Raw genomic sequence first — 13,630 nt, 5'->3', positions numbered from 1 at the left:
ACACACTCACGGAGCCTGATTGTTACATTGGTTTAACCCAGGATTAACTCTACTGAAGTTTCATGAGTGTACATGAAATAGGAACCAGATCAATTATTTCCAGCACACAAGGATAGGTTTGTTTGTTGTTTATATGAGTGCCAGTAAAATGTGGGGCCCAGCTCAGCAGTGACATGAACGAGGCTGTAAGTTACACACCAGCTGGCCAGAGAAACAGGTGAAAATAGGGAGGCCATGCAATTCACGCTCCTTTTTGCACACTCCTGGATGCCAAATTGATGCAATGCACGGCAAAACAAATGAGACAAGATTGTAAGATAAACAGTCTCCCCTCTTTCCCCCACAAGGCCAGATCTCATTTACACCAGTGTAATTCAGAGCAATTCCCCAGTGAAGTCAGTGGACTTCAACTGGTTTAAGTGAGAGGAGTATCAGGCCCTTGTTAGGCACTGCCTTTCCCGCTTCACCAACTTTCCAGGCTTGGCGTGTAAATTGCACTGGTTCTGCCCACCCACGAACTGCCAAGTCTGTGTGAGCTGCATTGCTTTTCCGTTCACGGCACATGGATGTGCTCATGTTCCTGCTGACGGTTCCCTGGGAGCTGATCAGCACACAGAGGGCACATCTACACTACAATCCGAGCCGTGACTGCAGCAAAGGTAGACATGCTCGAGTGACCTGTACCTGAGTGATTGTCACTGCTCCAAATAGCAGTGTAGATGTGGTGGCACCAGCTAGCAATGCAAGCACGCACCTGGGCTCTGGTTTGGCTTCCACAACATCCGCTGAAATCCACACAGTTGCGTCTACACTGCTATTTTCAACCGTGCTTGTGTGGGTCTGCCTACCCGAGTGGCAATCAGAGCTCAAACTGCAGGGCAAATGTAACACCGACAGACCGTGGTTGTCAGCAGGCGGGATTGAATCTGGGACCTCTGAAGCTTAGTGCATGAGCCTCTACTGCATGAGCTAAAAGCCACGTGGCCCTTAGCTAAGGCTGTAGCAGACTCATTAATCTCTATGTGGTCTCGGTGCCACTAGAGGGGACAGAGCACCACACCCAGGAGGTGTGTGCATTACACAAACATTGCCTAACTGGCTCCAGTTTAACTAAGGTGTGAATGTAAACCGAGTTACTGAAAGTGGTGGAACTTTGTGTGCGACTGGAAATCAGTTTAAACTAACCCAAAAGTAAGCCAAAATGAGCGTGTCCACACAGGGGTTGCACTGGTTTAAGAACTAATTTTAGGGCCGATCTCTGCAGTGTTGGTCCCAGTTTAAGGACGTGTAGATAAGCCCACAGTTAAAGTGGGGCAACCTGTGCATGTAGACAAGGTATTTAGCAAACATAAGCAACGGATGCATCAGGTCTTGGTCAGTCTCTCTTCACTGGACTAAATCTTCCCCAGTCCAAACTTCAGGCCAGGCCCTTGCCGGAGGGGGCAGAAACCCGGCACAGGGACACTTACCGGATTAAGCGGCTGGGACGTCAGGAGCTGCTGCAATTGCTGCAGCTGGTGTTCATGGTGGTGCAGAACGTGCCGCTGCTGCTCCGTCAGGGGGCTCAGGCCTGGCACGCTGCAGGGAAGACAGGGTATTGGCTTAGCCTGCTGCCCTGCAGGGGTATTTCCGCACCCCCCCCCCACCAAGCCCAGCCCCGAGGAGAGCGGCAGTCTCAGAGGGGAAGCCCTGCCACAGACTATGAGCCAGGCTCCTCGGTAAGGATACATGGCTGAAATCATTTAAGCTGAGCTTCCCTTATGGGTCAAACTAAGCTGCCTCTATGAGAGACAGTACGGTCCAGTGGGCAGGACACTAGCTCTGCCACTGACCACTTGTGTGACCTTGGGCAAGTCACCTGCCTGCTCTGTGCCTCAGTTTCTCCTCCCCCCTTTCATCTGTTTCTATTGCAAGTTCCTCAGGGCAGGGACTGTCTCTCTCACTAGGTGCACACGTCATTAAGCACAGTGCCTCACACAAGCAATAACTGTCATACCTGTGCTGGGATGCATTGTCACATCTTGCTTGGGGCATGCTTTGGGGAGTTAATGCACACATAGGGGTTTGTGTGGTCTGGGATGTACATGTTTAGTTTGCCGTGACCACGCCTAATTTTGGAAGCATGCCTGTGTTCGTTTACACAGAGACAACTAGCCTGACACAAGGCTGCAGTTCTGGAGGAAAGAGGAAACGAAGGGCCGGGGGTCGTAGCCCCACAGGGAGACAGCGGCTGTGCGGGGGGGGGGGGGGTCGGAGATGCAGGGATGACTGTGCAGCTCCCCCCTCGGGATACCTGGGGGGCCCCTCTCACCTGCTCAGGCTGGTGGAGAGCTGCAGGGCGGGCGGCCCGCTCGCCTGCGTCAGAGGGTTCTGTGGCTGGGTGGCCGGAGTGCCGTTCAGATTCCCCAGCATCCCATTGATGGGCACCTGCTGGCCTCCCGCTAGGTTCCCCAGAAGGCCATCGACCCCGGGCCCCGTGGGCAGGCCGTGACTGGCTGCCGCACTTCCCCCCAGCGAGCTGGCCGTCACCCTGGCCAGGCCGTTGACCTGCTGCTGCATCCCAGGAAGGGGCAGCGAGGTGGGGCTCTGTTGCAGCAGCGGCAGAGGAGGTGGGGTGCTGTGGAAGGAGAGGGACGAGCTGCTTCTGCTGGGGCAGCCTGAGTGTGGATCCTGGGAGGGAGAAGCAGAGAAACAGAGAGAGGGTGAGAACTGAACCTCGGGTGCTGTTAATTGGCCGCTCAGCCCCTGCCACTGCAGCTGGGGTGCGTGCCCAGCCAGGGGCAGGAATGCTGCGTGTGGGGTGAGGCTGCCAGGCTCTCACATGCCTAGCTGGAAGCTGACACCCAAATGCCCGATCTCTAGGCATGCAGAGTAAATCGCTAGCATTCTCACTTCCTTTATACAGCACCTAGCACATATGCACTACCACGGCCCTCTACGCCCTGGGTGGGGGTGGATGCACCACGGAGATGAGCCGGCAAAGCTTAAGGAGCCCTCTGTTGCCCCGTCCTGGCCTTGACTTCCTTGACTCCATCTGCAGAAAGCCAGCCCCTTAGATCACAGAACACCTAGGGCGGCGGGTAGGGGCTGGTTTCACCCTGCCGGACCCTCCCGTTCAGTCCAGGGGGTCTGGCCATCCCTGTGAGCTGCTGCTGGGGAGCAGCGATACCGTATGGGGGAGGCCCTGGGCCCCACTGCAGGGTCTCGGCGGCCACAGTACCTCGGAGGAGGTGGAGAGGGAGTTCTCCATCCCAAAGCTGTTCTTGCAGGGGGAGCTCTTGTTGATGCTCAGGGAGTCGCTGTTGCACACTGCAGGAGAGAAGAGGGAGTCAGGGGTGGAGCCCAGCATCACCATGGTGACACAGAGGGACAGCAGGTGCAGCCAATGGCTGGACCCAGCGTGGTTTTCTGCACCATGATAAAATCCCTCAAACCTCCTCCCCCCAGCCCAGAGAGCCCCTGTGTGGCAGGCTCCCGGGGTGGCGGGACTGTTACGAATGGGCGCAGGGGTCTCCCCCCAGTCGCCAGGGCGAGGCGGCCCCTCACCATTGGCAGGCAGGATGTACTGGGCGTGGCTGGAAGGGCCGTTGCTGGTGGTCACCACTGGGAAGGGGACAGAGAGCTGGACGTTGAGGAGCTGCAGCCGCTCCTTCTTAGCCGTCAGGGTCATGATCTGCTCCTGCAGCCGCTGGTTCTCCTTCTGCAGGGAGTGCAGGGCCTTGAGCATTTCTACAACTGCGGGAAACGAAAGGGGGGAAGGGGGACGGGGCGGGGGGGCAGAGAGAGGAGGGCGGCAGTGGAAGAGGGAAGGGAAGGGAGGAGGGGTGGGAAGGAGAAGAGGGGGCATGTGGGGGTGACACAGTTAGAGCATCTACTGTGCAGGGACAGGGGCGTACCAGTCCCCCCGTCCTTTCCGCTTCGGCACGGGTTAGCACGGAGCTCCCCTCCCGGGAGGGGAGGGGCTGTGTCTGCACTCCTCACTCCCCAGCTCCTGCCCCATACCAGGAGGGGCTGTCTCAGCACCTCTCTACCCACCCTGCCAAGCCCCCCTGTCTGCGGCCTCCCCCATTCTTACCCCCAAACAAAGGGGAAGAAACCCACCCCTGTGCCAGGCACAGCTGGCCATGAAGCTGGTGGCAGGTCCCTGGGGGACCCAGCCCCATAGGGGTCCCCCAGCCCTCTCCCCTCCCAACTCACTATTTACACCGGCTTCCCCGTTGCCTTGCTTCTCCAGAAGCTGCTCGATGTTGGGGGTGGCCTGCGGGACGTTCTCCAGTTGCCCACTGCTGCTACAGGACACGGTCTGGTCGAAGAGGGTGGGGAGGCTGCTGATGGGGGACCTGGGGAGTGGCCCCAGGAGAAGAGCTGTCAGAAGATGGACTCGGATCCTTCACCCCTCTCTAGTCCACACTGGGAGGGGCTGTCTCTGCACCTCCCCCCAATCCGGAGACCCTCTGCCCCACACTGGGAAAGTCTGCCTCTGCACCTCCCTCCGCACCCAAGCCCCTCTCCCCTGCCCTGCACTGGAAGCGACTGTCTCTGCATCCCTCTTACCAGCCCCACGCTGGGAGGGCCGGTCTCTGCCCCTCTCACATCCCCCTTCCCAAGCCCTTCTGCCCCACACTGGGAGGGGATGTCTCTGCACTGCTCCACTCCTTCCTAGCCCTCCCCACTTCCGCTCCACACTGGGAAGCGGCTGCCTCCCTTCCCCTCACCATGTTCCTCAGTTTCTCCTTACCCGCTGGTATTACCTATAGCTCACCCTACACCCAGGTGGCGAGCCCCACCCCCCGTGTCGGAGGACAGCCGAAAGGCACTCACATGGAGGAGAGGCTTTCCTGAGGGGAGGTCCCTCGGCAGCCAAAACTGCAGTCTTCCAGGTCAGGCTCTGGGAAGGGAAACAGAGGCAGATAAAGCATTTCCCTTCCGCCTCTAGCGACTATTAGCCTGGGCCAAAGGGCTGCTAGAGCCACAGCCTCCATTAGGTGGCAGCACAGAGCAGTTCCTCCCCACTGTCCTTACATAACAGCCCCGTCAGCTTCCCTGGGCACGCCTGTCTCGTGGTCTGGCAGGCCAGGTGCCCCCGGAATCACGGCCCCCCTTCACTCCTCTGGGTGGGGAAAGGGGGGTGGGGCAGTTCAGGGAGCTGAGAGAAAGGAGACCGGTTAGGGAGCTGGCCTGGGAGGTCAGAGAGCTGCGGGGCCCCCGACTCGCCATGTGACGTTGCCCAAGTCTCAGTTTCCCATCTGTACAATGGGGAGAATAGTCCTGCCCTGCCCCCCCACCCCCTCCCCCGAGGGGGGGTTGGGAGGGTAAATACATTTGGAGATTGTGATGTGCTCAGATGTTATAAGTACCTAGGAGAGACGGGGCTCTCGGACATATTCTAAGATGGAGCCACCCCCTTTCTGAGCTGGACGAAGCATTGTGCATTATACCCCAAAGGTCACTGCCCAGGAGCACGACCCCTCCCTAGGAACAGAGGTGAGGTTTTTCATAGGAGTGGATGGGTGAGATTCTGTGGCCTGCGTTGTGCAGGAGGTCGGACTAGATGATCAGAATGGTCCCTTCTGACCTTAGTATCTATGAATCTATGAACAGGTGTGAGCAGAGCCAGATGGCATGATGCTCAGATATAACAGAGAAGAGCCTAGATAGACTAGACAGGATGGATCCAGCCAGCATGGATCGTAGCATCTGTTCTGGGGCAGACTGTTATTATTATTTACTATGATAAGCCAGCAAGGCCCTCATGGCCCAACCAGTATCAGGTATCCCAATGTGCTAGGCGCTGTCCAAACAGAGAGCAAATGGCCGCCCCTTACAATCTACTGCCTTGGTTGCTAAGGTCTCTCTTCAACAGTCTCATAGACTTTAAGGGCAGAAGGGACCATTGCGATCATCTAGTCTGACCTCCTGCACATCGCAGGTCACAGACCTTCACCCACCTGCTTCTGTACTAGACCCCTGACCTCTGGCTGAGTTACTGAAGTCCTCAAATCATGATTTAAAGATGTCAAGTTACAGAGAATCCGCCATTTACACTAGTTTAAACCTACAAGTGACCCAAGCCCCACACTGCAGAGGAAGGGGAAAACCCTCCCCAGGGTCTCTACCTATCTAACCAGGGGGAAATTCCTTCCCGACTGCAAATATGGTGATCAGTTAGTCCTTGAGCATGTGGGCAAGACCCACTAGCCAGACACCTGGGAAAGAACTTTCTGTAGTAACTCAGAGACCACACCATCTCTTTAAACCTCAACCTTTTTGGGAGGGACGCGTGGCCTAGAACTGACAGCTCTGAGAGTCAGGATTCCTGGGTTCCATTCCCAGCTCTGCTGGTGGCTTGCCTGGGAACAGCCAACAACCTTGATCTGTAAAATGGGGGGTGATAGTTTCCCCCCCCACAAGGCTTGTGAGAATTAATTAATTGTGTGCAACCGCCATGACAGACAGAGCTCGGACAGGTGCTGCTGTAGCACAACACACTCAGAATTCTTTACCCACTCCGGGCTGAGTCTTACAAAGGCCAGGGCCAGATTTCCAAAGGACCCAGCTCCCCTTTACACACATAATAAATGGCCAGATTTTCACGACAGCTCCGCACGCAACCCACTGGGCTCCTTGGAGAATCTGTGGATACTAAGTGTGTTTGAAAATTCTAGGCTGTGTGTGTGTGTGGTGTCTCCAGCCCCCCCGATATTTCCAAATAAAAAAGCAGAGCATGATCATTAGCCAGGCGCTTTCTCTTCCCCACCCCCATGTCTGCCACTCAGCCAGCATATGTCCCCCATCACTCTGCTATGTATCAGATGCTGTGAGCGCCAGCTTGTGCCAGCTGGTCTCCTTGCCTCTCCTCCTCATCGCAGGAGTGTTTATTACATGCAAGGATCCGGGACTTTCCTGTGGGAAGCACTGCAGGGTGGCAGGGGCGTCGTGATTGATGGTGTGATGCCCCAAGCTGGCAGGCAGCAGCCCTGTGGAGTCCCCTTCAAGAGGCCCCACCTGGAACAGAAGGTAGAATGGCAGTCCCACCTTCCCGTCCTGATAGGAGTCTTTGACTGTCAGTCAAATTCAACTGGCTCCTCCTCTTTGGGGAGAAGTAGCCATTTTCTGAAGGTCACTCTAGGACATAAAGACATTCGAGCTACCAGAGAGGGGCCCCTGGCTGCAAGACTGAAGAGGGGGTTCGGGAACAGCTGCAGCAGAAGGCGGCAGTTGGGTCTCACTCATCCCCAGAATGCAGCATCAGGAAGAAGGGTGGCCCGGTGGTCAGGGTGCTAGCCAGAGACCTGGGTTCAATTCCCTCCTCTGCTAAAAGCCTCTTGCGTGACTTCACAAATGATTTAGTGTCTCCGTGCCTTGGTGCCCCAGCTGTAAGAGGAGGCTAGTAGCACTGCCCTACCTCACAGGATAAATAGATGAACAATTCCCAGGTGCTCAAATACAACAAACAAATGCCTAAGATAGATCAGGAGGAGATGGGGACAAAGAGATCACAAAAGGTGTCAAGTTTCAGAGTAGCAGCCGTGTTAGTCTGTATTCGCAAAAAGAAAAGGAGTACTTGTGGCACCTTAGAGACTAACAAATTTATTAGAGCATAAGCTTTCGTGAGCTACAGCTCACTTCAAGCAAGAGGTCCCCTGTGACAGCTGCTCTAAGAGGAAGGTTTTAGGGCTCTGCGGCTGATGAAACAGCTCTGGGATTGTGCAAAGATCCTGATGAAGCAAGAAGAGCAATGTCGGAAGTTGACATTAAGAGTAGATTTTAAACAGAACTCAGGATATCGGAGGACCAAGCTGTTTTCAAAATCTAGCCCTAAGTGACTTGTCCAGGTCTCCCGAGTCCCAGCCACAAGACCATCCCTGCAAGTGAACTTTTCTCCTTCATCCTTCCCCACCTGGCCAAGGAATGGCAGAAGGGAGCGGATGTGCTGCTTCCTTCATCCCCCATCATGTTAAGAGGAAACACACCTTCCTGAACCATCCTTTTCTCCCATACCAACTCTAGACAGGCGCTTCGCAGGAGGAAGGGTTGTTGCATTGGGGCCTTTAACTCTTGAGTTAACATCAGCTCCGTTGTGACACTCTTCATACAATCAGGGTACATTCAGCTGTGGAGCCAGAGGGGTAATTTCCAGCCCAGGTAGACATACCTGTGCTAGCATGCTAAAAATAGCAGCATTAGGGTTAGCTGCCCCAAGTATGTACTTAGGTTTCAGATGGGATGGCACATGGGTAGCTAGCCCATCTCACTGCCCATGCAGTTGCGGCTACATGGCTATTTTCAATCAGAAATAGTGTGGGTATGAGAACTAGTGTGACCACATGAGCTGGAAATTTCACCCCAGCTCCACCCCAGCTCCAGGACAGACAAACAGCTCCCAAGGCACATGGACAGCCCCCGCCTCTACCCCTACCCCATGGCATGCACATATATGATATACCTTCTCCATGGGCTTACAAGTATGGAAACACAGGAGTAAACGTTCGTACGTGCTCCTCATGCAGGCATGCGCGCGCACACAGACAAACTGATGTCCTGCACATACGAGAGGCCCAATTTTCAAAAGTGCTCAGGGCCAGATTTTCAAGGGATCAGCATTGGCAATGGGGCTCAGACCCCAGCAACTCCCCACTGTGACACTTACTGCTAGATTTTCCCAAGAGGTCAGCATCCAACCATACTGAGCTCCTGAAAATTCTGGCCCAGAAGAGCATGAGAAATAAGATAGTCACAACAACCAAAGGCAAAATGCTGGAAATCAGGAGTGTGCAGGGCCTTTTTTGTGCATTTTGTTGCAAACTAAACAATTGGCCCGCTTGATTAGAAACATTCACTGCAATGCAGGAGGTTTCCCCCTCATGAGCAAGGCCCTTTTCCAAAGCAAATGAGCTGGTTTTGCAGGGGGAAAATGAACCATTCCAAAGTCAATTCAGTGCCAGAATATTTTCAGTGTGAACATAGCTGGTTTTGTTGCATTTCATGGTGAAACCAGAGTCGAAGAGGTACGAAATCACCCCAAAACAAAAGCTGAGCATTTGTAGTGCAAAACTTTGTGCCAACTTTTCCAAAAAAATGTTCACTACGTTTGCGCAGCTCAAGTGTGTAAAATAATGAAATCTCAGAATGGTCACATTTTTGCACCATTCTAATACACACCCAGAGACAGTCTCCCACGGACAATCCAGCATGTGTGCTCTCATCACGGGACTAACCCCCCTGGCTTGCTAGCTTCCCAGCCAAGTGCTCTGCTAATGCAGACATAACATGAGCTGACAAAGACGCCACTGATCTCAACAGTTCATACTTCCCAGCACACCCCCTCGGCCTTCAAGTTCTTGGGGTGGAGAGACAGCAGGAAGTGGAGCTCAAACTGTGGGTCTGGTTGTCTCAATTCTTCCGGGGAGACTCTTTCTGAGTTTTGAATGCACACACCTTCCGATTCACGTACCTGCCCGGCTGCTTTCAGACTGGTCCAAGAGAGGGTTCATAGACAGGCCAGAGGTCAGTGGGCTTCCAAAAATGTGCGAGGCAGGGAGACTAAAGGTGGGTCCTGCCAGCGAGAACACCTGCAGGTGGGACATTAGCAAGAGAGACAGGAAGCTGGCTGAACAGCCTGGGGAACCCGATGCTGCATTCGCACGCCTCCTCTGAACTTCCAAATGGGTCCCAGCCAACAGGGAAAGTATTAAAAAAGAAAGTCAGGGAGCACTGGGAGTTTCACAAGAGAGCCCGCTCTTGATTGATCTTCCCAATCCAAGCGGTTCAGATGAGCAGCTGAACAACGGGTTGGTTTCTGAACTTAGAGAAGCAATCCCTTTGGTTAACACATCAGACAGCATTCCTGGCTAAGACTTGCTCTTTGTCTTAGGTACTTATATGGTCCCCATGACCATAGCATCTGTAGTACCATGAACTAACATTTTTATCCTCAGGCAGCGCAGGGCTATTAGCCACATTTTACAGATGGGGAAACTGAGGCACTGAGCGGCTAAGGGAGTTAACCAAAGTCACACAGGGAGCCTGGCAGAGCACTGGGGCTCCCAAGCGCCAGGCTAGCCTCCTAACCAGGGGATCATCCTTCTTCTGATCCCGGGAGGTCTGTGAAGGAGGAGGAGGAAGGCCACCAGCAGCGCTCCACTGAACTAAATCCCTGAGTCAGTGGGTGCTGGCAAGACGGAGCTCAGGGAGCAGCGGTGCAGGAAGTGAGATCTCCTGCATGCTCCTGCCCCTCTGGTTGTGGAGCAACAGAGGTCCTTCCTCAGTACTGTTCCTAAATGGGGAACACCCCCCCGGCCCCGTCAGGCTGCATTGCACTGCTAGGTTACTGGATCAGTCCAAATCGCCTCCTGAATTATAACTCCGCCCTCCCTCCCCAGCCACATGCTCCCGTCCCAGCACTCTTACCTGGGTGGTGGACACTGTGGAAGAGGAGGAGGCCGGGATGGTGCTAGCAAAAGGGGAGCGGTTGAGCTGTGGGAGCGAGGAGGTGCCTTGATGTGCGAGGAGGCTGGAGGAGAGGGGGGTGCTGCACACAGCCCGGAGCACTCCGCCCCCGTGGGAAATGGGGTCCTTGTTACTGGTGTAGATCCCTGCATGGAAAACAGAAGGGGATAGAGCAGTAAGAATTCCCTGCTCAGCATTCAGAGCTGCATGGGGATTAAGGCCAGAAGAAACCACCTCACCTTCTAATCTGACCTCCTGCCTAGCACAGGCCAGAGAACTTCCCCCAGTTTGCCCTGTACTGAGCCCCATAACTTGTGCTGAGCTAAAGCATCTTGCAGAGAGGCACCCGGTCCTGCTCTGAAGCCATCAAGAGATGGAGAACCCACCACTTCCCTTGGGCATTTGTTCCGATAGTCAATCACCCACAATGTGAAAAATTTGCGCCTTGTTTCTACTTCGAATTTCTCTGGCTTTCACTTCCAGCCATTTGTTCTCATTCGGACTTTCTCCCCTAGATTAAAGATCCTTTTAATACCCGGTCATTTCTCCCTAGGAAGGAAGGTATACACCATAATCAAGTCACCCTTTGATCTTCCTTTTGATGAGCTAAATAGACTAAGTTCTCCCAACGCAGTGATCTATGACTGCACCCACCTGAAGAAAGACAGTCAGGGGGCTGGTAGGTTATTGTAGGCAGCTTAGATTAGAATCCTTCCTGCCCCAAATCAAGTGGGGGAATAAGCAAAACTTGGAACCCCTTTTTCATTGGGGCCTAAAGTTTTTGTGTGTCCACTGATTTTGGGTGCCTCCATTTTGAGGACCTCCCTGAAATGTGATTTTTCAAAGGGGGCCAAGCAACCTCGGCGCTTGTGGATTCATCTGGAACTCTGAGGGTGCAGCGCCCCCTGAAAACCAGGCTAGAGGTGTCTCCAGTTGGGCTCCCCAAAACCTGAGGCATCCAGTAAAGAGTGGACAGTCGAAAATTGAGGCCCTAGAGCGCCCCCTGCTTCCTGAGTCCAGGTGCACTGAGCATCTCATTTACTGCCTTGGACTATCTAGAATGGAAGGGAGGGGAGACCTTCTAGGTCATGGTCATATAAGGCCAGCCTTGGCATCTCCAGCCCCAGATTGCCATGAGCACAGGTGTCCCTTCACAGCAAATGGTGGTGAAGCTCAGTCCTTCCACCTGAGGATGCCAAAGTCTTTTGCAGCCACATGATGCTCCCATTCTACAGACACAGAAACCGAGGCATGAAGCATCTTGCCCAAAGGCCTGGGATAGCAAATAGAACCCAGGAGTCCAGACTCCCTATCTCCTACTCTTGACATGTGACTGCACTCCCATGGAGAGAAGCCGACGTGCGCCACGGTTGACGCCCAGACAGCAAGGTGCGGTGAGGCTGGATAAATGAGGTAGGAAGGTGAGGAAATGACTGTCAAGGGAGGGGTTCCTTTTGCGGCAGCCAGCAGCCCCCAGGGCTCAGATCCTGGCCAACATCTTCTTCCAGGAGGAGGAGGAGAAGGAGGTCGGAGAATGAGCGAATGGGAGAAGGGAGCCTGGCAGCCCCAGCTCTGAACCATCTCTTCATTGTTCCCCGGGGATGGGGGAAGAGGAGAAATATCACCCAAGATTATGACTATGGAGGTTGCATCAATTCCGAAGAGCTCCTCCCCGGACTACATCCCCAATTCACCTCCTCACCACAAACTCTCTCAGGCAGCCCGGGACAGAATGGGCCACTGCTCCCAGGCACATGAACAAAGTCCCCCCCACCCCAATTTGACCTAAATAGGAGCATCTGCAAACAACCCACAATAGACTGACTCAGCTGCCAGAAGTGTCAAGTCTCAGAAGCAGGCTTAAGTGCCAGGCCCCTCCTCCTGCTCCCTTGCCTTAACCCTTTCCTGCCACAGCTCGGCACCGCTGCCCTCCATTCTGGCAAGGAGGGTTGTAGGGTTGGGCAAGGTGCCTCCGATTTTGTCCACACATAAAAGTTGCACTATTTTAACTATACCACTCTACCCCTAGTGTGGGCTCAGTGGGACTGGTTAGTCATGTTGGTTAGTGAAAAGACTGGTTAGGCGTGTTTATGCCAGTATTCCCATAAGGGAAGGCGAACAAGCCAAACCTTTATATCAGTATAAATGCATCCAGGCTGCTGTAGCATTTCAGTGTAGATACTTACTACAGTGACGGGAGGGGTTCTACTGTCGCTGTGGTAAATCCATCGCCCTGAGAGGTGGTAGCCAGGTCAATGGAAGAACTCTCCTGTCAACCTAGCGCTGTCTACATGGGACTTCGGTCTGTGTAACTACACCACTCACCGTGTGCGGGGTTTTTCACATTCCGGAGCAACGTAGCTGGGTTGATCTAGTGTACACCAGCCCATGGTCCATTAAAAAAAAAATCACCCCCCCCTTAAGTGTGTTAAACCAGGCCTCAGTGTCTAGCACTCACTCACCCTGGGCGTAAGCAGAACAGACATTTGCTAGTTTAAAAAGTGGCTTTGCTTAAGAAAGGGGGACAACGTAAGATCCGTTTATCGCTCCTCAATCTGGGGCCTAGAACTCAGCGACGTCTGGTTTTGATAGTGACCATCCCGCCCCCTCCCGATCCATCCGCTCCTTTGTTTATAAGCTCCAGTTTGGTTAAATCGGATGGCACCTGTGCAAAGGTGGGTATGACATGCCCATTGGGTTGGATTTAAGGAGGAAAACTTGGCCCGGATCTTCCTGCTCACCTGGAACGGATACCAGGTCACAAGCTTGGATGGAAAGCAGTGGGGGGAGGAAAAGCTGAACTGGATTTCTACAGCCTTCTGGAATGGATGCAAGACAACGCTCCTGACTGGAGATGAACCTGACATTGGATTCGCAAAAAGAAAAGGAGTACCCGTGGCACCTTAGAGACTAACAAATTTATTAGAGCATAAGCTTTCGTGAGCTACAGCTCACTTCATTGCATCCGATGAAGTGAGCTGTAGCTCACGAAAGCTTATGCTCTAATAAATTTGTTAGTCTCTAAGGTGCCACGGGTACTCCTTTTCTTTTTGCGAATACAGACTAACACGGCTGCTACTCTGAAACCTGACATTGGATTGAATCCTGTGCTCACCTGGGAGAGATTCTGAACCCGGCCTTAGAAAGGAGGAAAAAAACATGAACCGGATTTCTATGGTCA

General features: G+C 53.8%; 1 protein-coding gene across 9 annotated transcripts in view; it reads right to left on the bottom strand.

Annotated features, from left to right (window-relative positions):
• Window positions 1-13,630, bottom strand: part of MLLT6 (MLLT6, PHD finger containing) — a 74,277-nt gene that overhangs the window by 11,126 nt on the left and 49,521 nt on the right. For 5 of the 9 annotated variants that reach the window (XM_038385755.2, XM_038385754.2, XM_043503325.1 and 2 more), the window contains 8 exons: window positions 10,411-10,595; window positions 9,455-9,572; window positions 4,822-4,888; window positions 4,198-4,340; window positions 3,547-3,735; window positions 3,221-3,309; window positions 2,312-2,670; window positions 1,470-1,578 (listed from right to left, as the gene is read on the bottom strand). In XM_038385755.2, the coding sequence (XP_038241683.1) occupies window positions 1,470-1,578; window positions 2,312-2,670; window positions 3,221-3,309; window positions 3,547-3,735; window positions 4,198-4,340; window positions 4,822-4,888; window positions 9,455-9,572; window positions 10,411-10,595 (1,259 nt within the window). The remainder of the gene's footprint in view (window positions 1-1,469; window positions 1,579-2,311; window positions 2,671-3,220; window positions 3,310-3,546; window positions 3,736-4,197; window positions 4,341-4,821; window positions 4,889-9,454; window positions 9,573-10,410; window positions 10,596-13,630) is intronic. The other 4 variants (XM_038385756.2, XM_043503326.1, XM_043503327.1 and 1 more) reach the window with 1 other exon arrangement.

Source organism: Dermochelys coriacea, chromosome 27 (assembly GCF_009764565.3).
Source record: "Dermochelys coriacea isolate rDerCor1 chromosome 27, rDerCor1.pri.v4, whole genome shotgun sequence".
NCBI lineage: Eukaryota > Metazoa > Chordata > Testudines > Dermochelyidae > Dermochelys > Dermochelys coriacea.
The sequence above is the reverse complement of the archived record's forward strand: the minus strand, read 5'-3'. Positions and strand labels throughout refer to the sequence as shown.